Source organism: Rhinatrema bivittatum, chromosome 3, assembly GCF_901001135.1.
Source record: "Rhinatrema bivittatum chromosome 3, aRhiBiv1.1, whole genome shotgun sequence".
Taxonomy (NCBI): Eukaryota; Metazoa; Chordata; class Amphibia; order Gymnophiona; family Rhinatrematidae; genus Rhinatrema; species Rhinatrema bivittatum.
The window spans coordinates 244,457,414-244,481,359 of record NC_042617.1 but is presented as its reverse complement, the minus strand read 5'-3'; the positions used below and the strand labels follow the sequence as shown (position 1 = coordinate 244,481,359).

Below are 23,946 nucleotides of genomic sequence, written 5' to 3'. Positions count from 1 at the left end.
GTATTCTGACCTTCTTTTAAGCGTTGCTGGAGCGGAGTCACAACCCAGGTGTCCTGGACTGATCCTGGTACATACAGGGAAATTGAGATTAGATTGTCCTCCCAGGACCACGTCTGTTGCTGCCTGGCTAAGCGCAGGATCTAGTCCTTAAGGGGGAAACGCAGGAAACATACTACAATGTCCCGAGGTTGATTATTAAACCGGGGTCCGAGGGAGCAGTGCGCTCTACCTCAATTGGTTGTTCCGCTGCCGTAGCAGTGCCGTTCGCGGCTTGATTTAGAAAAAAATTGCAAATATTTTTCACCACCACGTGGCAATCCCGATAGGCCTCCGATTCTGGTACCCCTCTTATCCGCCGGTTGCGATTCTCCAAATCTTCGATTTTTAAGGAGAGAGTAGCCTCCTCTTCTGCGATCCAGTCACTCTGCGCTTGCAATTTATCGAGTTTTTCTGCCTAGTAGTCCAAACAGAGATCACAGTCCTCAACGCGGCGCCCAATCTCCGCCATCTCTTCCTTGAGCTCACCAAATTTCTCCATCATTTCCTTTTTATTGTTCTTCATATCGCGCCGGATTTCACTGAACCACTGGCGGAATTCATCCCGGGTGGGCATCAAGGTAGGTTGTGTGCAAGTTCATCCGCTGAGGAAAGGCGTTCGTCGGCCTCATTGGGTACTGTGTCCTCAGGCTCTCCGTGCTCCTCCAGGCCCCCTTTAGCGCTGGTGCCTTTAGTGTAGGAAAACTGGCTCAGATCTGTGCCTTTTCTTTTTGCAGCCATGCTCTCTAAAATGCTGAGTACCTCAGTGTGAAAAATTACTCGTTTCGAGGGAGGATGGACAGATATTTTAAAAGCTCAGTATTGGTGCTCCGGAGCTCCGGTTCAGGCTGCCATCTGTCGGTGACGTCACCGCCCTCCCAGGTACAATAGATGATTTTAATGATAGTACTAATAGGTCTGAAATTTCATTTTTTAGTTCCCTCAGAAATCTGGGTTGTATACCATCTGGTCCAGGTGATTTACCAGTCTGTCAATCAGGCCCACCTGATTTAGTCCATCAGAATCACCACCCATGAAAACACTCTCCATTACGGGTACCTCACCAACATCCTCCGAAGCAAACACCGAAGCAAAGAAACCATTCATCATGACCCCTTAACCAAAAAAAATTTTTTTTTTTTTTTTTTTTTTTTTAAACGGGGGAGTCAAACAAGGTGCCTCAGGAAAATCATTCTTATTGCAGCAAACTGACCGAAGTGCCTTCACTCAGAGAGGAACATTTACAACCACAGAACAGCAGTGGCAACTCTTACCAGACATTAAAGCAATGATTAAGTTTAAGAGTCAGATCTAACTTGACAGAACAAGCAGCTGCAGGTAAGAGCTTAAAAGTTTTCCCCTCAAAGTTTTCAGTGCTCTACCAAAACTGTAATCAATAAGGATAGGAGCTAAAAAACCCAGCAGTCTGGGCACGTTTCACTGCAGGAACATCCACAGGAGCAACGCCTGAAAGTAAATGGAAGAAGCCAGGGCTTAAAAGCCACAAAGTATAAAGGCTATTTATTTAAAGCTTTTCTAGACCGACATTCAGTCAGTCTAGGCTATCCATTAAATTTAAATTTCTTGGCTTTGAAAAACTTATCCAGCAGCTGGAGGCAGAGAACACTGCCTGTGTTCTATGTATGATGTATAGGTGGCGTAAAAAAAACCTGCCTCCCAACTGCTGGATGAAAGGACATAACCCTTAGTGAACAGAAGAGAAATTGCAGTATGAGGCATCAATGCTTCCAAATGTTTATCGGGCAAAAGTGTTGATCAATGGTCAGACTCAGGGTCAAGACTTGTGTCTACAGCACCAATGCACTTGAACTTTTGTTTCTTCAGCACCTGAATCTCTGGTGATTCTTTTTGCAGCCTTTTCTGTAACATATGATGGCCATGTTTACTCAACTGGCCTGTTCTACCAACAAGGGAGATATTTTAGAGGGGCTGGTGCCCAATTCTTTTCCCAGTGAGGCAGATGAAACTGCACTTCAGGAAGATGACTTACTGAGGCTTCTACGGTTCCTCTATTTTCCAGGCCCTAGACAACTGCATTTGCAGGACATCTGTCCACAATTGTAACAATTTGCTTGGTTGTGGTCTGGACCCAGGCAGCGATAAAAGTTCATGTCTATCTATAATGGACATTTGTGTCAGAGATCATCTTTAAATCTATTTACTATTGCCTTTTCTTGTAAGATTCTGATGAATATTTAAAAAAAAAATTAAGTAGCACTGAAAAGGGCCGTTCCCTGTACGTACCCGGATCAGTCCAGACACCTGGGTTTTGCCTCCCCTCCAGCAGATGGAGGCAGAAGTTCTCAAACAACCCTGCCATATATACTAAGGTGCCACCCAAAGTCCCCCCAGTCTTACTCTGTCTCCAGATGGTGGTGGTGCAAAACCCACAGTCTCTTCTGATTCCCTGATGAGTTGGTAGTGTAGAATTTAGTCAGGGTCTTGATGGTACTTTTTGGTGAGCTCTCTTAAGTTTAAAAAAAGTCAGAGAGCAAGTCCCTCATTAGCAGTTCTGAGAGCCTCCCAGGGGGTTGTAAGGTCCAGAGGGGACATCCCCCTGGTCGAAGCCGCTGCCAAGGGTTGAGGACCCTGCACTTACGGGTCAGCAGCACCGGGGGTGATACCAGGGAGCCTGGCTCACTCACACCCCCCCCCAGGAGCGGGAGCATCCAGAACCAGGGACAGCGACTGGCAAGCTTTTTGTAGTTTTCCTTTTATGTAAAAAAAAAAAAAAAAAGTGTTTGTGTGGTGTGCGCCAGCTCGCCGCTACTTTGTGCTGTCTTTTTCTCATCGCCTTTTGAGCCTATAAGAGGACAACGCTGAAGGAGGCATTCTTGATTGCGATTTTTTCGGCCCATCAGGTGTCTGAATTGCAGGCATGGTCATATAGGGAGCCTTTCTTGCAGATTTCGGATTCAGGGGTGTCTTTGTGGACAGTTCCCTCCTTTCTACCAAAGGTGGTGTCTTTTCACTTGAATCAGTTGGTTGAGCTTCCATCCTTTTCAGAGGTGGAGCGTTCAGATCCTATGGTACGGGATTTACGGAAACTAGATGTTCACAGGGCTTTGATGCAATACCTAGAGGTTACGAATCCTTTCCGACCATCTCTTTGTATTGTGGAGTGGTCCGAAAAGAGGGGGTATGGCCTCAAAGACTACGATAGCTTGCTGGCTGAAGGAAGCTATCTGTTCTGCATATTTACTGCGTGGGAAAACTGTTCCGGTGGGCCTTCGTGCCATTCTACACTGTCACATGCTGCTTCTTGGGCGGAATGTTATCGTGTCGCCCCAGGAAATTTGCAGGGCGGTTACTTGGAAATCGTTGCACACTTTTGCAACGCATTACCTATTGGATGTTCAAGCTTCAAATTCCGGGGGGACTTGGAGAAGGGGTGCTCCGAGCGGGCCTCTCTGGATCCCACCCTTGATAAGTTGGCTCTGGTACATCCCAGGTGTCTGAACTGATCCGGGTACGTACAGGGAAAGGAAAATTAGTTTACCTGATATTTTCGTTCCTGTAGTACCACATCAGTCCAGAGCCCAGCCCATGGCTACACTAAAGTAACGGAGAATCTGCTCGTATGTTCTCTTGTCTGGAGATTGGTTCTACCTTATCACTTGTTCCATTGGTTGAGAGTTCTGCTCCCCGTTGGGGGGTTTGACTATGCCTTTTTATAAAAGGAAGCAGTTAGTTGTATAGTTTGTTTTTTATTCCATTCTGCTTTGACATTACGAAAGACTGAGGGACAGTGGGTGGCACCTTAGTGTATATGGCAGGGTTGTTTGAGAAAACTTCTGACTCCATCTGCTGGAGGGGAGGCAAAACCCAGGTGTCTGGACTGATCCGTGGTACTACAGGAATGAAAATTATCAGGTAAGAAATTAATTTTCCTTTTGGGGGGCTGCTGAGGCAGAAAAACAACTTTAAAGTTTAGAAATATCTTTAAGAAAAAGATAAGAGGTACATGTCTGTGCCAGCACTGACAAAAAAAAAAAAAAAAAAGACTGAGAAGGTTCACAAAGCAATGCCGGAGTGGGTATTATTCCCACACATTCTCAGTAAGGCAAAACCTCTACAAGCTATGAGAGATCTGTTTGGTGCCACGTTATGGCTAATTCAACCTGCTTATTGACAGAAAATAAAGGTTATCAGCTGCCTACAAGTAATCTTTAAAAAGACCAGCTGGAGAGGGTTTGTTATGAACTTGCATAACAGCAAACTAGACCATACATGTAAAATGGGAAAAATTGCAAGTAGTTCTGTTGCAATATTCTGTACATTACAGTGACCAATTTATAAAACCTGTGGCTCCTATTACTAATTTGAACATTCAAGGATACCGTATTTTTCGCTCCATAAGACGCACCTAGGATTCAGAGCGGGAAAATTAAAAAAAAAAAAAAAGGTGCGCTAAACCAGCTCTGTTACAGGGTGTCTGTGCATCTTATGGAGCAAATTAGGGTAGGGCATAAAATGTTTTGTCCCCATTCCCCTCCCAACCCTTTAAATTTAATACAACCCCCCCACCCTTCTGACCCCCCCCCCCAAAGACCTGCCGTCGGCTGCCAGTATTCAAAATGGCGCTGATGGTCTTTGCCCTTACTATGTAACTGGGGCTACTGGTGCCATTGGTCTGCCCCTGTCACATGGTAGGAGTACAAGATGGCACGGCCTTCCATTGTTCCTACCATGTGACAGGGGCCGACCAATGGCACCGGTAGCCCCAGTGACATAGTAAGGGCAAAGACCATCAGTGCCATTTGAATACTGACAGCTGACGGCCTGAGTGCAGGAGATCGCTCCAGACCCCTGCTGGACCACCAGGGACTTTGGCAAGTCTTGCGGGGCGGGGGGGGGGGGGGGTTGTAGTTAATTAATTTAAAGGGTTGGGATAGGGAATGGGGACAAAAAATTGTAGTTTTTCATATTCGCTCCATAAGACGCAGACATTTTCTCCCCACATTTGGGGGGAAAAAAGTGCATCTTATGGAGCAAACAATACGGTAATTACATTTCCACAGATTAAACAATTAAGAGTAATAAAAATTGTATTGAATAATGATAGAACTAAACTGGATATTTGACAACTTTAACAAAAATCTATTCAAGATTATTTAAACTACCATCATGATAAAAAAACAGTAATAAAGTGCTTAGGAAGCATAAACAAAGCCAATAGCTGAAGAAATTACATCATACTCCTTGTCAATCTACACTGAGTGATCATACTAGCTTATAGAAAGCAGTTTCAACTTACCTTCTCTTTAACGATGGTGATCTGGACTTTGATCTATGAAACAAAAAAATATATATAATCTTTCATAATAAAAATCCAACATCCTCTTATACCTACATGTGTTGAAATCTATTTCTTCCAGAAGTATTGGATTTTTTACTGTTACCATTTGGAAACCATATACCCATGGACAGATTATTGAACTGTCATGCATAATCAGCTACTCACTTTTTCAAGAACTCAAAATCAAATTATATGCTACAAGACACAATGAAATTTATATTTGGCATGTAAGTCTGCAGTAGTTCGCAACATAGTGGGTAGCACTGTTGAATACCTGAAGCAGATAAAATATCCTTAAAGCTCCAATCACTAGGATTTTGTGCCACAGTCAATTTATTTTTTAAATAAGCTTTTAATGATTTTCATCTGACTTACAGATCTGAGTACATGCAAAATCAGTTAGGAAAACCCTTGATTTGTTCCTTTTAAAATAGGGCCTTATAAATTTGAATGCAGAATTTTGAAATGTTCTGATTTCACCATTAAATCCTAACCTTTTGATAGGTGAACCAGACTTAGCTCTATCATTGGACATAGACCTAAACAGAAGAAAAAAAAATAAAAACAGCTCAATGTGGTAGAGTGCAGCAACTCTAGGTAAAAGAAAAAAAAAGGACCTAGTTCTGATAACAAAATACAACTTTGCTGAAAAAGCTTGCAATGGTGGTACAGATTTTAATAGTGTGCAACTTGCATCAAGAGAAATTAGTTCTTACCTGAATTTGCTTTCCTCGAGACCAGCCAGACCAGTCCAGTCACATGGGTTATACCTCCCAACGAGCAGATGGAGACAGACCAACAGGTTTGCTGACATTACTCTTATAGGTTCCTAAGCTGACCTCAGCCTGCCAGTATTCTATGTAACAAGCTAAAACATTTAAAATACACTAAACTTTTCCTCAGCCCCCCAGGTAAAAATCAGAGTGCTTCCAAGGGAAAAAAAACTAATAGAACAGGCAAAGGAAAATTAGTTTCTTACCTGATAATTTTCGTTCCTGTAGTACCAAGGATCAGTCCAGGACACCTGGGTTGTGACTCCACACCAGTAGATGGAGACAGACTAAAACTTGTGGGCGGAGCCATATAAGCCCCTGTGCCAGTCACAGCCCCTCAGTCATACGTAATGTCAAAGTAGAAACCCAAAGGGGCAACCATAGCTAACTAGCAAAACTTGCCATTTAATCGGAAACAATTCCAACCCCTGCGGGAACCGGACTCCCCAACCGGGAGAGCGAACAAGCGGTGAGCGCAAGGAAACAACAATGAGCAGACTCTCCGTCAGCGGGCGGGATCCTGGACTGATCCTTGGTACTACAGGAACGAAAATTATCAGGTAAGAAACTAATTTTCCTTTCCCTGTACGTACCAGGATCAGTCCAGGACACCTGGGATGTACCAGAGCCAACTTACCGAGGGTGGGAAGCAGAGAGTCCTGCTCGGAGAACCCTCTCTCCAAACCCTCCGACCTCAGCGGCCTGAACATCCAGACGGTAATGTCTGACGAAGGTATGCAACGACTGCCAAGTAGCCTCCCTACAATCTCTTGGGGCAACACCTGAGAAGACTCCGCCCAGGACGCAGCGTGAGACCTTGTCGAATGAGCCCTAAGACCCACCAGCGGAGTCTTTCCCCGTACAAAGTACGCTGAGCCTATGGCCTCTTAGAGCCAACGGGCGATCGTCGTGCGAGACGCTGCAGCCCCTTTCTTGGGACCAGAAAGGAGGACAAACAGATGATCCATTATCCGAAAAGGATTAGTGACCTCCAGATAGCGAAGGAGGGACCTCCTCACATCCAGCTTTCGTAAGTCTCTCGTCTTCGGATCCGACGACTCCCCGACCGCGAAAGCGGGAAGTTCAACGGATTGATTCAAATGAAAAGCCGAGACGACCTTCGGAAGAAAGAAGGGACAGTGCGCAAGGAAACGCCTGTGGCGGAGAGTCGCAAGGACGGCTCCCTACATGACCACGCCTGCAATTCCGAGATACGGCGTGCCAAAGAAATCGCCACCAGAAACACGGTCTTCAACGTGAGATCCTTGACAGTAGAGCGCTGCAAAAGGCTCAAACGGTGCCAAACATAAGGCAGAAAGAACCCAATTAAGATTCCAAGCCGGACAGGAAGGACGCAAGGGAGGACGGAGATGCTGAGCCCCCTTCAGGAAATGGACTATATCCGGGTGAAGAGCCAGAGGGGATCCCCCCGACCTTCCCCCGCAAACAACCAAGTGCCGCCACTTGGACTCGTAGGGAACTGCACGCCAAGCCTCTGGCCAGTCCCACCTGGAGGAAAGCCAGAATATCAGAGACCGCAGCGGCAGTGGGATCCAAACCTCGCTTCATACACCAATCCTCAAAAACCACCCAGACCCTGACATAAGCCAGGGACGGAGACTGCTTCCGGGACCTCAGCAGCGTAGCAATAACCGCGTCCGAGTAAACTTTGCTCTTTAACCGATTCCTCTCAAAAGCATGCCGCGAGACAAAAGTGATCCGCATCCTCCAAACAGACGGGGCCCTGATGAAGCAGCCCCGCGAAGCCGTGGAGACGAAGGGGAGCCCCCACCGACAACTGAATGAGGTCTGCAAACCATGGACGGCGTGGCCACTCCGGTGCCACCATGATCACGTTGGATGGGTGCAATTCTACGCGCCGCAGGATCTTGCCGATCAGTGGCCACGGGGGAAACACGTACAGCAGTACATCCGGCGGCCAAGGGAGCACCAGCGCATCGACGCCCTCTGCTCCCCGCTCTCGACGCCGACTGTAAAAAAACGCGGAGCCTTCGCGTTGTGCCACGTGGCCATCAGATCCAAGTGGGGAACTCCCCACGTCCTGCAGAGGAGCAGAAACGCCTCGTCCGCCAGTTCCCACTCTCCGGGATCTAGACGATGCCTGCTGAGAAATCCGCCTGCACGTTGTCGACCCCGGCAATGTGAGACGCTGCTATGCTGCTGAGATGTTGTTCCGACCAGGCCATCAAAATTCTCACCTCTTCCGCCACCAGTGGACTTCTCGTCCCTCCTTGACGATTGATGTAGGCCACGGTGGTTGCGTTGTCTGACAGTACTCGGACCGCCTGTCCCCGCACCAAGGGTATGAAGGCTTGGAGAGCCAGACAGACCGCTCTGGTCTCGAGGCGGTTGATGGACCATTGAGCTTGCGACGCTGACCAACGACCTTGCACCGACTTCCCTAGGCAAACTGCTCCCCAGCCGGAGAGACTGGCATCCGTGGCCACCACCGTCCAGTCGGGAACGAGAAGGGATACGCCACAGGACAGATGACTTGGATCCAGCCACCAAAGAAGACTGGATCTCGCCGGACCCACAAGCGGGAGCGGTAGGTAGAAATCCTCCGAAACTGGTGTCCAACGGGACAGCAAAGAAGACTGCAATGGCCGCAGGTGAGCGAACGCCCAGGGTACCAACGCGAGCGTTGAAGCCATAGACCCCAGCACCGTCAGGTAATCGCAGACTCGTGGACAGCGAAGAGACAACAGACGCCGCACCTGAGATTGCAGTTTGCATATCTGATCTTGAGAGAGGATTACCCTGCCCCGTTTTGTGTCGAATAAGGCCCCCAGATATTCCAAGGACTGAGTGGGAGCCAAATAACTTTTGTTGTAATTGACCACCCAGCCTAGGGACTGCAAGAGCTGGAGGACCCTGTCCACCGCCCGTCGACACTGACTCTCTGACTTCGCCCGAATCAGCCAATCGTCTAGGTAAGGAAGAACCAGAAGACCTTCCCGTCGCAGCTGCGCCACCACTACCACCATCACTTTTGTGAATGTTCGAGGCGCCGTTGCAAGATCAAAAAAGGAAGCGCCCGAAATTGGTAGTGCCTCCCCAGAACGCAGAACCTCAGAAACTGCTGGCACGATGGCTGAATGCCCACGTGAAGGTACGCCTCCGTGAGATCCAGAGGAGCCAGAAATTCGCCCAGACGCACCGAAGCGATAACTGACCGAATCGTTTCCATTTCGAAGTGGGGAACGCGAAGACATCTGTTTACCCCTTTGAGGTCCAGAATTGGCCTTGAAGTGCCGTCCTTCTTGGGAACTACGAAGTAAATGGAGTAACGGCCCGAGCCGCGCCGATCGGCAGGGACGGGGGATATGGCCCCCAAGCTTTCCAGCCAACGGAAGGTGTCCAACATCGCTGCCCTCTTCCTGGGGCCTTGCAGGGCGAGACCAGGAACTCGTCCGCTGGGATGCGAGCAAAATCCAACTCGTAGCAGTGTCTTATCACGTCGAGGACCCACTGGCCCGACGTCACCCTGGTCCACTCCTCGAAATATAAAGTTAACCGCGCCCCTACATTTGGAACGGCGTGCCTCAGGCGCGACGAGAGGTGGACCGGCCGGAGTTCAATGCGAGGGCTTGGACCCCGCACCCGACGGGGCCCCGCCTTGCTCCCCGTAACGTTTCCCACGAAAGGACTGCTGCCATTGAGTGTTCCGGGAAGAAGATGGTCTATACGAAGAGCCGGCAGATCTTTGAGGGCGCGATTTCCTGGGCCCCCAGAACCGGGCACTGGCCGGAAAGGAGGGCCGCGCCCTGGCCCTATCCTCGGGCAGCTTGAATGCCCTGTTCTCCCCCAGAGAAACCATCAAATCATCCAACTCCTTGAAAGGTAACGAACCCAGGTGGGCTTTGGAAGAGCCATCCGCTGCCCAGTTGCGTAGCCACAGGAGACGGCGCGCTGAAACTGCGGCTACTATGCACCTAGCAGAGGTGCGCAGCAGGTTGTGGAGGGCGTCAGCTCCATAAGCTATTGCCGCCTCCACTCTATCAGCCTGAGACGCCTCCTCCGCCAACAGGCCTGCATTCGCCTGAAGGACCTGGGCCCAGCGTAAACTAGCGCGCATGGCGAAGTTAGTGCAGATTGGTGCCCGCACCCCTAGGGCGGATATCTCAAATATCTTCTTGAGCTGCACTACGAGCTTCCTGTCTTGTATATCCCAAAGGGCTGTCGCCCCCGTGACCGGGATAGTGGGCCTCTTCGTCACCGCGGAGACCGCTGAATCCACCTTTGGAAGTTGCAGAAGCTCCAGCGCCTCCTCCGGGAGCGGGTAGAGCTTATCCATGGCCTTGCTGACTTTCAACCCCAATTCCGGGGTATCCCAGTCACACTGGATCCATATTGGCCTCCTGGCGGACCACCACTGGTGAAGCCTCTATCCCCAGGTCCTGGAGAATGGCCGGGATGAATGGCGACAGTTCCTCTCTGCGGAACAGACGGACTACCTTGGGGTCATCCCCATCCGCTGCCTGGGTACCTGTTCCCGCGCCGGGCGGAGCCATCCGCCCCGTCTCCTCAGCCCCCCTCGGGGGCTCCTCGAGACCATCAGTATCCGCCGTGGAGGAATCTTCTGGATCTGACTCCTGAGGTACGCTCCGGGGAAGCCGTTTCCCTCGCGGTCTTTTTCGCCTTGCGCTTACTCGGTGGGCCTGGTTGGAGCCCTCCCCAGAGCCCCCCCCCCCCTTGGGAGCGCTTGCTGCGCTTGTACTTAAGTACCTTGCGCAGCAAGCCCGCGAAATCCTCAGAAAAACGACCCGGATTCGGAAGAATCGGCGTCGGAATCCCCCCGGGGCTGAAGCCCCTCCTCGGCGCCCCCTCCCGCCGCGCCCCGCTGCGGGGATAACACGGGAGGGAGAACAGAATCGCCTGCCGCGGTCCGCGAGAATTCCTTGCCGGTGGCCAAAATGGCTGCCGCTCCCGCGCTGAGCGGGAAAATGTCCTGAGGCCTATTTACTGGGCCTACCCCTCGCGGCGGCGAACGCGCGATCCGGGCCCGAGCCCCCCGCGATGCCCCGGACGTTGCTTCACCGTCCTGGATGCAGGCCGAGCAGAGGCCCTCCCTGGAAAAACGCGCGCGCGCCGACCTGCAGGCCTTGCCTGAAGAACTGCGCGGCAAGCCGGCAACCGCGGGAAGTAAAAAACTGAGGCGCGTCAAAATTAAAGAAAAAACTAATTCGGCGACCTCCCTCTTGCCTGCGGCGCCCCCCCCTGCACGAAAACGACGGAGCAGCGACGCCGAAGCAACGGAGAGCCGGCCGCAACAAAATAAAAACAGAAAACCTTTTTTTTTTTTTTTTTTTTTTAAAAACGCTGACGCCGCTGTCCCGGGTCCTGGAGCCCTAGTCCTGCAGGGGTGAGTGAACCGGGCTCCCCGGTGTCACCCCTGACGCTGCCACTAGACCAGCCGGGTCCTCGACCCTGGCAGCGGCCTCAACCGGGGGAGGGTAGTCCCCTCAGGACCTCTCAACCCCCCTGGGAGGCAGGGCACCCGAGACTAAGGGATTAAAAGAAAACCCCAATTTGGTATATAAACAACTATGCCTAACAAAAAACCTAGCCCAAAAAATTCAAACCTGACTAACAACACCAGAATCAGGTCAGGCAGGGCTGTGACTAGACCTGCACCATCTACTGGAGACAGAGTAAGACTGAGGGGCTGTGACTGGCACAGGGGCTTATATGGCTCCGCCCACAAGTTTTAGTCTGTCTCCATCTACTGGTGCGGAGTCACAACCCAGGTGTCCTGGACTGATCCTGGTACGTACAGGGAATGCAGAGTTGCTTATCTGTAACAGGTGGCTCTGAGGACAGCAGGATGTTAGTTCTCACATGGTGACATCAGATGGAGCCCCGATGTGCAATACTTATGTCAAAGTTTCTAGAGCCCAGTATGCTCTATACCATGCATCCACATGGGTCCCTCTCCAGTCTTGTAATACAGAATTATGATAAAAAAAAGAAAGAAACCCAACTCCTTGGGGTGGTGAGCGGTTTCTTGAAGACTTACATGCTGTCATCTGACAACACCTGTTACAGGTAAGAAACTCTTCTCCGAGAACAAGGGGACCAACACACACCAACCAGGTGCCAATGGGCACAACAACATTACTGTTGGTAACAGAGGGGGGAAGACAGCCTGAATCCAAAACAGGCCCTACACAGGAGAGTTGAATTCTAAACCTAAACAGATTCTGAAGTACAGACTAGCCGTACCTTACTATCACATCTGCCATCTCTATCCAGACAGTAATGAGATATGAATGTGTGGAGAGAACTCCACGTCACAGCCTTGCAGATCTGAATGGGAACTTCTTGCAAGTAAGCCACCACCACTGACAGAATGAGCCTTGATATGACCCCCAGCAGGAGATGCAATCTGCTAGCCAATTTGATAGTGTTTGGCAACAGCAACTCCCAATCTATTCCTATCAAAAGAAATGAAAAGTTGGGTGGACTGATGGATTTCTATCCACACCAGACAGAAGGCATCTGTCTCACTGGGAAACCTGCCTCCAAAATATCAAACAGCTTCTCACAAGTCTCAACCTGATACTAAATTCATCAAAAACTGAACTTCTACTCATCACACCAGAAAACAGCTCCCTCACACACTCTCATCCTACCGTACCAAATACTACACAAGTGAGAGACCTAGGAGTTCTAATTGACAATCACCTAAACCTGAAAGCTAACATCAACAAAACCACCAGAGACTGCTTTTATAAGCTCCAAGTGCTGAAAAGAATACGACCTCTCTTCCACACACATGACTTTAGAACGATTCTACAATCAATCATTTTCGCAAAGCTGGACTATTGTAACACCATCATGCTTGGCCTCCCTTCATCACACACCAAACCATTGCAAATGGTCCAAAATGCCTCCGCCCGTATACTCACTAACACCAGGAGAAGAGAACACATAACCCCTATCCTGATGGACCTTCATTGGCTGCCCATCCACTTCAGAATAATCTACAAGGCCATTCTCACCATTTTCAAAAACATCCATCAATTAGCTCCAATCGATCTCCATATCCCCCTCCGATTACACCATTCAACAAGACCGACAAGAGATGCGTACAAAGGATCACTTCAAGTTCCTCCAGCCAAAACTACCAGACATCACGCTTAGAGATCGGGCATTCTCCACAGCCGGTCCAACTTTATGGAACTCCATTCCCCCGGATCTCAGAATGGAACCCAGCATTTCAACATTCAAGAAAAAATTCAAGACGTGGCTGTTCACGCAGGCCTTTCCTAACTCCAACATTATTTAACTACCATCAATCAACTCGCTTCGCTAGTATTAGCGTTAATAGCCACCTCTTACAATGTTATTTATACAATGTTATTCATACTTACATATAATTATCTGATCTCCATTTTCCTTCTCACTCCAAGTTATTGATTTCCTTGTTATATGTAACTGCTTTTCTGCACTATTGTTCAAATTGTAAAGTTTTATTATAACTGCACCCCTGTCTTGTGAACCAGCATGATGGGACTACTGTCTTGAATGTTGGTATATAAAAAACTTAAATAAATAAATAAAATAAAATAAGGCTTTCTTGCAATCCAGACTGTTTGGTGCTTGTTTGCCTTGGTGCAAATGGGGCCTGGGAAAAAAAGATTGGCAGGACAATTGATTGGTTAAAATGAAGTCTGTCACCACCTTAGGCAGTAATTTAGGTTGTGTGCACAAGACCACCCACCCTGTTATGATAAAAGCTTACTATAAGGTGGATAAGACAATAAGACCTGGAGCTCGCTGACCTTACGCTCAGAAGTGACCGCCACAAAAAATATGACCTTCCAGGTCGGATACTACAGGTTACAGGTGTGCAGCAGCTCAAAAGGAGCTTTCATTAGCAGAGGTAACACCATATCGGAGGCCCTAAAACAGAAGGCTTTTGGGGAGACTTCAAATGAAGCACTCCCCGCATGAAGCATACAACTATGCGCTTAGAGATGGACATACCATTTACACCTTGGTGGTAAGCACCAAATGCACTGAGATGAACTCTAACAGAGTTGGTTTTCAAACCAGCCTCTGACAGGTATAGAAGGTAATTAAGCAGTTTTTCATTGGGGCAGGATAAAGGATCTAGGGTCTTCTGCTCACACCACACGGAAAACCACCTATACTTCAATCCATAGGACTTTCTAGTGGAAGGCTTTCTAGAAGCTACAGAGACTCGAGGCACATCCTCTGAAAGATCAAGCAGCTGTAGAATTAACCTCAACATCTAGGCTGTGAGTGACAGGGCCTGGAGGATGGGATGCTGCAGCCTGCCCTGATCTTGCATGATGAGACATGGGAAAGTCCCCAGACTGATCCGTTTCTGGATGGACAGCTCCCGCTGGAGTGGAAACCAAACTGTCTAGGCCAATGAAGTGCTATGAGGATCATAGTCCCTCTATTCTCATGATGCTTCAAGAGATTCTTCGCCACTAAGGGAACCTGAGGATACACATACAGAAGAACCTTGCCCCAATGATGGGCAAGGGCATCCTAGGCTGGTTTACCATCTGATTTGTACAGTGAGCAGAACTAGGTATCTTTCTGTTGCAGGGGGATGTGAAATCTACATCCTGGCTTCCCAAGATGGAATATCCGATTCGCTATCCCTTGGGTCCAGAGATCACTCGTGGGGTCGGAAGGCTCAACTCAGCCTGTCCACTATCAAGTTCTCTGTCTTGGCCAGGTACATGGCCCTGAGTAGCAGCCCATGGGATAGGGCCCACGACCAGATCTGGACCGCTTTCTGGCCAAGAGGTACAAGCCAATGCCTCCCTGCTTGTTGACATACCACATGGCTAACAAGTTGTTTGTGTGGATCAGGACAACTTTGGAGAGTTGATCTCTGAAAGCCCATACCTAATCAGTCTTGAGCTCCAGGAAAGGAAATTTTTTTTTTTAATTTTCTATTTATCATTTTACAAACTTTTAAACAAAGATACTTTGTATGAAACAATAAGAGAAACAAATCATTTAACAACCAAAGCATAATAAAGAAAAAAGATATACATACTTTTTGTCATTTCTCAAATCCCTAAGAAGAAAATTGAGAGGGAGTAATTTACTATAACATCAAGGAGCAATTTATATATTCATTTGAACAAAGAAAAAAAAAAAAAGACAGCTGTTTACATTCAGTGTGTGTTACAATGATCCCAAGTTGTTAAACATTGACAGGATTTTGTCTTCTACCATTCAAGAATTCCCTCAAAAATGGTCTGGGTTAAAAAAAAGACAAACATATTACCAGATAATTTCATTATGCATCTACATGGAAAGCACAACTGAAATGTTGCTCTTAGAGCATTCACTTTGGTACGCATCAATAAGAAAGCCTTCCTTAATTGAGTAGGTCTTGCCAAATCTGGGTATATACGAACATTCTCTCCATGAAATTGCGCATTCAAATTCTTAAGTATGATCTCATTATGAAAATGAAATCCTGTTAAGAATATAAAGAAACAAACAGAACTGCTCTCTAATTTTCAAGATTTGTTAAATTTAAGAAATCAGGCCTATTTCCTACTGCAATTTGTGTGGGACCCAATCTGAGCTAGAAAGAGGATCTTCTTTAATGGAGGTACCTTTTTTCAGGGGAAATTTTTAAGGCCTCGAAGATATTTTTTGAAAGGTAATTATGGGTAATTCACCCAAACTTTTGAGGAAATTCAATTGTCTCAGATTTAAATGTCTTAGGTATTTCGACAGATTCCAGTCTCCTAGAGGAGGTCAGACAGTCCCGAATAGTACCTACTGGGGAGCCTTGTAAGGCTTTTACATCATCTTTAATGGACCGAATAGCTTGTGCATGTTCCTGCAATGCCTGTTGGTGTTCCTTAGCTACTAAGTCCAACTTTTTCCCCAGAAATTCTACCTGGCGAGACTGTTCTTTGAACACAGTGGACATACTTGCCACCAGGTCCCACAATGAGTCCAATGTAACAACCTTCAGTTTTTTTAATCTCTACCATCTGAATGATGTTTTCTCCAGGGTCTCTCACCATGTCTCCTCCCCTCCCGTGGGTGGGGTGGGGGGGGAGGGGTGTCAGCTGAACACGCAGGGACCTATAAACCAAACCTTTAGATAATTCCTGCTGCAAAAACCCCCAAGACCGGAGGAACTGTCACCAAAAACGGCACTAAACCCTGCTGGTCACACCAGACTTCAAACACCTTCCACACTCGCGCGTATGCCAGACATCGAGGACCACCTGGACTGAAGCAGGGTGGAAATCACCTGTTCTGAATAACCTCTCATCCATAACTGCCATCTCTCAAATACCAGGCTGAGAGAGAGAAGTGATCCTCCTGATCCAAAAAAATGGGCCCTTGTCGCAGGAAGTTCGGCACATGAGCTAGGTGTAGTGGGCCGTCTGTTGCCAACCGTATCAGGCCCGCAAACCATGACCGCTGCAGCCAGTCCAGTCCCACCAGAATTACCGAACCGGGATGGTCATCTATGCGCCGAGAACGTGCCCGATCAGGGGCCATGGAGGAAAGGTATACAGGAGGATTCCAGTTGGCCACTTGCAGACTAGAGTGTCCTACCACCCCAATTTCCTTCTTTCGGGTGAAAAACTGGTCAGTCTTGGCGTGACACGGGTCGCCATGAGGTCCAGTTGGGGGAACTCCCCATCGGGCACAAATGTGATTCCAACCCTCAGGATAGTTCCCACTCTCAGGAATCCAGCTGTTGATGACTGAGGAAGTCCGCCTGCACATTGACCATGCCTGCCACGTGAGATGCTGCGATGCCTTCCAGATGAAGCTCGGCCCAAGTGAATAGGTGTGCTTCCTGTACCTCGGCTGGACTCCTGGTTCCTCTCGGCTGGACTCCTGGTTCCTCCCTGCCGATTGAGATATGCCACTGTGGTGGCATTGGCCAAGAAGACTCGAACCATTCTCCCCTGCAACAGGGACTGGAATGCCAACGCAGGGGCAACTAGTATTGCTCAGACACTGGGTCCCACCACAACAGTAGATCTGCAATGGTCTCAGGTGAGCGAAGGCCCAAGGCACCAATTCCAATGTCGAAGCCATGAACTCCAGAACTCTTAGGTAATCCCAACACTCTTGGGATTGGAAGCTGTAACTTGTTGCTGTAATTTGTACATCCTGTCATTCGTGAGAAACACCCTGCCCTGGAGGGTGTCGAAACGAGCTCCCAAATACTCCAGATGTTGACTGAATCAGATGACTCTTCGCTTCGTTGGTTACCCAGCCTAGGGACTGGAGACAATGAATCACACAAAGAACCATCCACTCACCTTCCTCTTCAGACTTGGCTCGAATCAGCCAATCAGCGAGGTAAGGTTGGACCATTATCCCTTCCTTCCGGAGGGTTGCAGCCACCACAACCATCACACCTTGGTAAAGGTGTGCGGGGCCGTTGCCAGTCAGAACGGCAGCACCCGGAACTGAAAATGCTGATCCAGGATCTTGAACCGTAGGAATCTCTGGTGAGCACTGTGACTCGGGATGTGCAGATAAGCCTCAGTGAGATCCAAGGAGGTGAGGAACTCTCCCTTTCAAACCGCTGTGATGACTGTTCGAAGTGTTTCCATTCGAAAACAGGGCACCTTCAAGCAGCGATTCACCTTCTGTAGGTCCAGGATGGGTCGGAAAGTGCCCTCCTTTTTGGGAACCACGAAATAAATGTAGTATTGTCCCCTCTCCTGGTTCCTTGGATGGCACGGGGACGATCGCCTTCAGGGCCAGCAATCTTTGCTAGCTTGTTGCAGGAAACAGATTCCACTAAGACCGGCATGAGAGGCCGAGAAAATTCTAAGGCGTAACCTTCCTTTACCACCTCCAACACCCAGCGATTGGAGGTGATCCTGGCCCACTCCTCGTAATGTACGGGAAGAGGTCTGTCTGGAACCAGAGGGTGGAACACGCCTTCCCGACCTGCTTTTTAGGAAATCCCGAAAATGGGATCGAGGACCGAATGATTTCCTGTAGGGCTTTCTATCTTCCAGCAGTTTATTGCTCTTGGAATCCCCCAGAGATTATCAGCTGATCCAAATCCTCTCCAAATAGCAACTTCCCTCGAAAAAAGGCAGACTGCACAGTTGCGACAGAGGAAGCATCCGCTGCCCAATTACGGAGCCATAGGGGTTGCCGAGCTGCCATGGAGAAGACCATTGTCCGGGCCACTGAACGTACCACGTCATACAAGGCATCTGCCACATAAGCTACTACCACCTCCAGACGAGCTGCCTGAGAAGCTGACAAAGTACCAGAAGACGATGGGTCCTGCGGTTTTTGAATCCAAACACATGATCTTTGCATCATACTGGCACACACCGCCACCTGAAGTCCCCCAAGGAGAAGACCTCGAACACCCGCTTCAGATGCAGCTCCTGCTTGCAGCCCTGCACATCTGAGAGCAGCCGCTCCAACCACTGGAATGGTAGTCTTCTTGGTCACTGCTGATACAGCTGCATCCAGCCAATCAGGAGACAGTATCCCAGTCAAGAAAATTGGCTCTTACCAGCTAATTTTCGTTCCTGTAATACCACAGATCAGTCCAGAAAAGTGGGTTGTGTATCCCTATCAGCAGGTGGAGTCAGAACAATTAGAACTTTGGGCACTGCTACATAACCAGAGTGCCACCTGCAGTCACTCAGTATTGACCTGTACCCAAGCCCATGCTAACAGAACTAAATAACTAAGGGTAGCACCCAACCAAATTTCCAGACTACCACTTCGTTGCTGGCAAAAACCAGACTGAACTGCTAAAAACTGCTCCATGAATCATGTCTGCAAAAAAAAGGAGCTTCAACAATAAAAAAAACCCCAAAAAAACACACTTAAGCAGGTTCTGACCAAGAGTCTTTTGGTATCTGAAGAAAGGGGTGGGCCTCTGGACTGATCTGTGGTATTACAGGAACGAAAATTAGCTGGTAAGAACCAATTTTCGTTTCCTGAACATACCCAGATCAGTCAGAAAAGTGGGATGTACCCAAGCCACCGTACACTGGGCGGGAATCCGAAAGACCTGCACAAAGCACACTCTTCCCGAAGGATGGTTCTCAGAAGCCTTAATGTCCAATTGGTAATGTTTCAAAGAAGTGTGAAGAGATGACCACACTGCCGTCCTACAGATTTCCTGAGGCGACAGTGGTATGAGCTCTGAGACCCAAAGGCACCTGATGCCCTTGGACTATGTATGCCGCGCAAATGGCTTCCTTAATCCACCAAGATATGGTCGCCTTTGATGCTTTGTCCCCCTTCTTTGGACCACTAAAGAGAACAAATGATCAGAACGTCTGAAGTCATTGGTAACTTCCAGATAACGCAATAAGGTGCGCCACACATCCAAAATATGGTCTGTTCTGAGAAGACTCCCGGGACCAGTTAGGGAACCCCGGAAGCGCCACAGTTTGACTGACATGAAAGGCTGAAACCACCTTAGGGACAAAGGACGGAACCGTACGCAACGATACCTGATCATTGTAAATCTGAAGAAAAGGATCCCGACAAGACAGCACCTGCAACTCTAAGATCAGACAGGCTGAGCAAATGGCCACCAAAAACATTGTTTTCAAAGTCAGATCTTTCAGGGAAACTCCACGAAGAGGCTCTAAAGGAGCACCACATAGAACTCGCAGGACTAAATTCAAACTCCAATCTAGACACACCAAACAGATGGGAGGGCGCAAATCTTTGACCCCCTTAAGAAACAGAGCAATATCCGGATGCGCTGCCAGCAAACAGCTCAGTTTCCCCGCAAGGCACATAGAGCTGCAACTTGTACATGAAGGGAATTGAACGCCAAGCCCTTAGCAAGGCCCTGTTACAGAAAGTCAAGCACCCGAGGAACATGCACCACTAAAGGGTCGCAGGAACGTTGACACCATGTCTCAAAAAGCTTCCAAACTCTCATAGGCCATAGAGGTGGCTGGATGTCTCGCCTGTAGGAGGGTGGAAGTGACTTGTTCTGAATAACCCCTCAAGCATAAACATCGCCTCTCAAAAGCCAAGCCACGAGAGAGATGCGATCCTCCTGATCTGAAAATATGGGCTGACAGAGCAGATGCGTTAGATGAGCCAGCTGAAGTGGACCCTCTAGAGCCAAGCGTACCAGATCTGCGAACCACGGACGTGGCCACTCCGGCGCCACCAGAATCACCCTTCCCAAGTGCCACTCTATGTGACGGAGAAGCCGACCTATGAGGGGCCAGGGCGGGAAGGCATACAGCAGAATCCCCATGGGCCAAAGACACACGAGAGCATCTATGCCCACCGAGCCCTGTTCTTGGCAAGGGCTGAAAAAAACGAATTGTTTTTGCGTTCACCTGCATTGCCATCAGATCCAGCTGAGGAGATCCCCATCTGGTGCAAATGAGATTCCACACCGAAAGTTCCCATTCCCCTGGGTCTAGTTGCTGACGGCTGAGATAATCGGCTTGCACATTCTCTACTCCCGTGACATGGATGCGGCAATGCCCTCGAGATGGTGCTCCGCCCAGGTGAACAGAAGACGTGCCTCCAGTGCTACGGAGGGACTTGAGTCCCGCCTTGCTGGTTGATGTACACCACCGTTGTCGCATTGTCCGAGAAGACTCGCACCATTCTGCCCTGAATCCAGGGAAGAAACGCCCGCAGGGCCAGACGTAAAGCCCTGTCTCGAGCCGGTTTATGAACCAGGATCTTTCCATCGCTGACCAGAGCCCTTGGGCAGACCTGTCTGCACACACTGCCCCCCAACCTGAGAGGCTGGCATCAGTGGAGATTAGTCAATTCAGAGTGTCCAAATCCACCCCCCATTCCAGATTGTGCAGCGACAGCCACCATGACAGACTGGCTCTGGATTCCGGAAGTAGAGGCATTGGTAGATGGAATTGCTCAGACACCGGGCTCCAGCGAGACAAAAGCGCATGCTGTAAAGGTCTTAAGTGAGCAAACGCCCAAGGAACCAAGTCCAAGGTTGGAGCCCAGGACCTGAAGATGATGCCATACTGTGGGATTGTTCCATCTAAATAAAAAATATAACTAAAGACTGCAGGTATGCATCTGTACCACCCGGAGTCAGAGAAATACTGAGTGACTGCAGGTGACACTCATCCAACTTGCGGTCCTGGACATCCTTTAGAGCTGTAGCCCCAACCACCGGGATGGTGGTGTGTTTGGTAACCGCCATGATAGAGGAATCTACCTTGGGCATCTTAAGTAGATTCAAGCAGTTCTCTGGAAGGGGGTAGAGCTTGTCCATAGCCCTCCCCACTCAGAGTCCCGCCTCAGGGGACTCCCATTCCCTAAGGAGCATCAGCTTATGCATAGGGTGAAAAAGAAAAGTACATGGAAGAGCCCTAAGTCCCACCAGGACCGGGTCCATGTTGGCAGGCATTGTGGCCATAAGCTGGGGCAACTCAATTCCCAGTTCCTGCAAAATGAAGGGAATGAGTGGTTCTAGTTCCTCCTTTTGAAATAAGCATAACACCCGATGATCGTCCCCCTCGAGGGGGATGGTTAGGAAGCAGCGGGTCAACATCTGATCTGGAATTGGGACAGGTGGCGGCTGTGGCGGATCCGGAAGCGGCGGGACCCTCGGGACCACCCTAACAAGAGTCCTGGCCCTCCAGAGGTTGCAGAGAAGAAATTTGCAAGCTTCTTGGTTGGGGGGGGGGTCCAGAGATGGATCTTCCTCCTGCTGTAAGCTGGTTAAATAGGACTTGTGCATAAGAAGCACAAACTCGAGAAACAAGACTTGGACTTCCTGGAAGGGGGTAGGGAAAGATCAGGCATCCCCTCTGGGGCATGAGGGGTGCTCAAATCCAGAGGAGAAACAAAAAAAAAAAAAATCAGGCTCACCTTCCTCCTGCACATCCGATTCTGCATTTGAACCTGATTCCAAGATGGCCACCGTTCCTGCGGTTTTCTGGGCCGGGAACGGCCTGGCCACGCAGCAGGGAACTTGCCCCCTGGACACTGCGGGCAAGGGGAGAAATTAGGGACCCTCTCCACCCAGTAGGCAGGCACCCTGAACAGAGGCCTCAGCGGGAAAAACGTGTGGCAGACTCCACATGCTTTACAGGTACTGGAACAGGGCATCAGTGCCGAAGGAAAAAAAATAAATAAAAATCGCTAAACAAGTAAAAACAGCTGAGCAGGGCTGACGTCTGTCAGCAGAGGCAGGGACTGAACTCTGCATGCTGCCAGAGCTGTCCACAGTTCTTAAAAAGTAAAAGTAACAAATACAGCCCTGCTTGTACAGGTTTGGGTTTTTTGTTTTGTTTTTTTTAACTGCTCAGCTAAGCCAGGGGAAAAACACTCCTTGAGAGGGTACTGTTTTACAGTGGACAGCTAGATAATGGGGGAGGGACTGGACCACCAGGAAAAAGGAGCCTAGGATGGGCAAGCCCCCCCCGGCAGAGCGGAGAGACCGAACTGTCTGAGGAAAAAGAGGGAGAAAACTTTCAAAGTCTTTTTTTTTAAACAAGAATTTAATACTTGCTTGATCCAGACCAAAAGTAAAGAAAATCCCCTCAGGAAAACTAAGGGAAGAAGGGGGAACCGTAGGTTCAGCTGCCTGCACCTGCTGGAGACAGACGAATACTGAAGGGGTGTAGGGTAGGCTCTATCCTGATATAGGATACCCTCACAGTTTTGGTCTGCCTCGTGAAAAATATTGACTCTGTGGCCCCGGTATACCCCGGCGTAGGGCGCGATCTTTTGTTGGACTGAAAACGAGACCTTACCTGAAAGAATCTTAGCCTCGGGCTTATCCTCTGGTAACCTGAGGATTGTCTCCAAGAGACTGCATCAACTGCTCGAGGTCCTCGCCAAACAAGAACGTACCCTTAAAAGGCAAGGATGCCAGTTGTGCTTTACAGGAAACATCTGCCACCCAGTTGCAGAGACAGAGCAACCTCCGGGTGGACACTGCTGATGCCATCATCCTGGAAGAGGTATGCACCAAATCAGAGGGCATCTGCACCGTAAGCCACAACGGCCTCCACCTGCTCAGCGTGTCCACGTCTGCACTAGACTGACAAGTTACTTTGAAACTACTGTACTCTAAGACAAGCACACTGCAAAAAACTGGAACAAACTGCTGCACACAAACCCAGGGACGCCACCTCAAAAATCCGTTTAAGATGCAATTCCATCTTACAATCCTGTACATCTTTTAACGCAGCTGAACCAATCACTGGAATCATGGTTCGCTTAGTCACAGCTCAAACTGCCACATCTAACTTCAGGAGAGAAATAAATTCCAAATCCTGCTCCAGTAGAGGGTAAAGCTTTCCCATGGCTCTGTCAACCTTCAAACTGGAATAAGGAGTCCCCATTCTGCTTCTACTAGCTTCCTAACAGACTTGTGGTATGGGAAGGAAGTTTGAGGATCCCACATGCCATCTAGGACTGGATCTTCTCCCTCCAGATCCCAGTCCTCCTGAGGCATCTTTATCCCCAGGACCTGGAAAGCTAAGGGAAGCAAAACTTCAAGCTCTTCCTTTTTAAAAAGGTGGACCACCTTAGGATCCTCTGCCCCATGTATAGAAGAGACAGGGTCATCCCCTTGACCCACATCCTCTGTAGCCAGAATAACTGGAACTACCAGTGGTCCTTGGCCAGACCCCGAAGCAGAACCTGCAGGAGCTACGTTAGTGTTCTCTGGTTCAGCAGCCCCAGCCGCATTACACAGCAGACAAAAAAATGAAACCCTGTGCTGAGGAAATCGTACTACTAGACATAGCAGAGCTCCTGCCCCCCCCCCCCCCCCACGCAAGGGTCCCTCAGTGAGCTGGACTGGCA

The 23,946-nt window shown here is 49.0% G+C and overlaps 1 protein-coding gene across 6 annotated transcripts in view; it reads right to left on the bottom strand.

Moving 5' to 3' along the window:
- Positions 1-23,946, bottom strand: part of SRSF7 (serine and arginine rich splicing factor 7) — a 148,875-nt gene that overhangs the window by 24,567 nt on the left and 100,362 nt on the right. For 4 of the 6 annotated variants that reach the window (XM_029594384.1, XM_029594385.1, XM_029594381.1 and 1 more), the window contains exons 7-9: positions 15,197-15,217; positions 5,851-5,895; positions 5,315-5,347 (exon numbers count right to left, since the gene is read on the bottom strand). In XM_029594384.1, the coding sequence (XP_029450244.1) occupies positions 5,315-5,347; positions 5,851-5,895; positions 15,197-15,217 (99 nt within the window). The remainder of the gene's footprint in view (positions 1-5,314; positions 5,348-5,850; positions 5,896-15,196; positions 15,218-23,946) is intronic. The other 2 variants (XM_029594383.1, XM_029594386.1) reach the window with 2 other exon arrangements.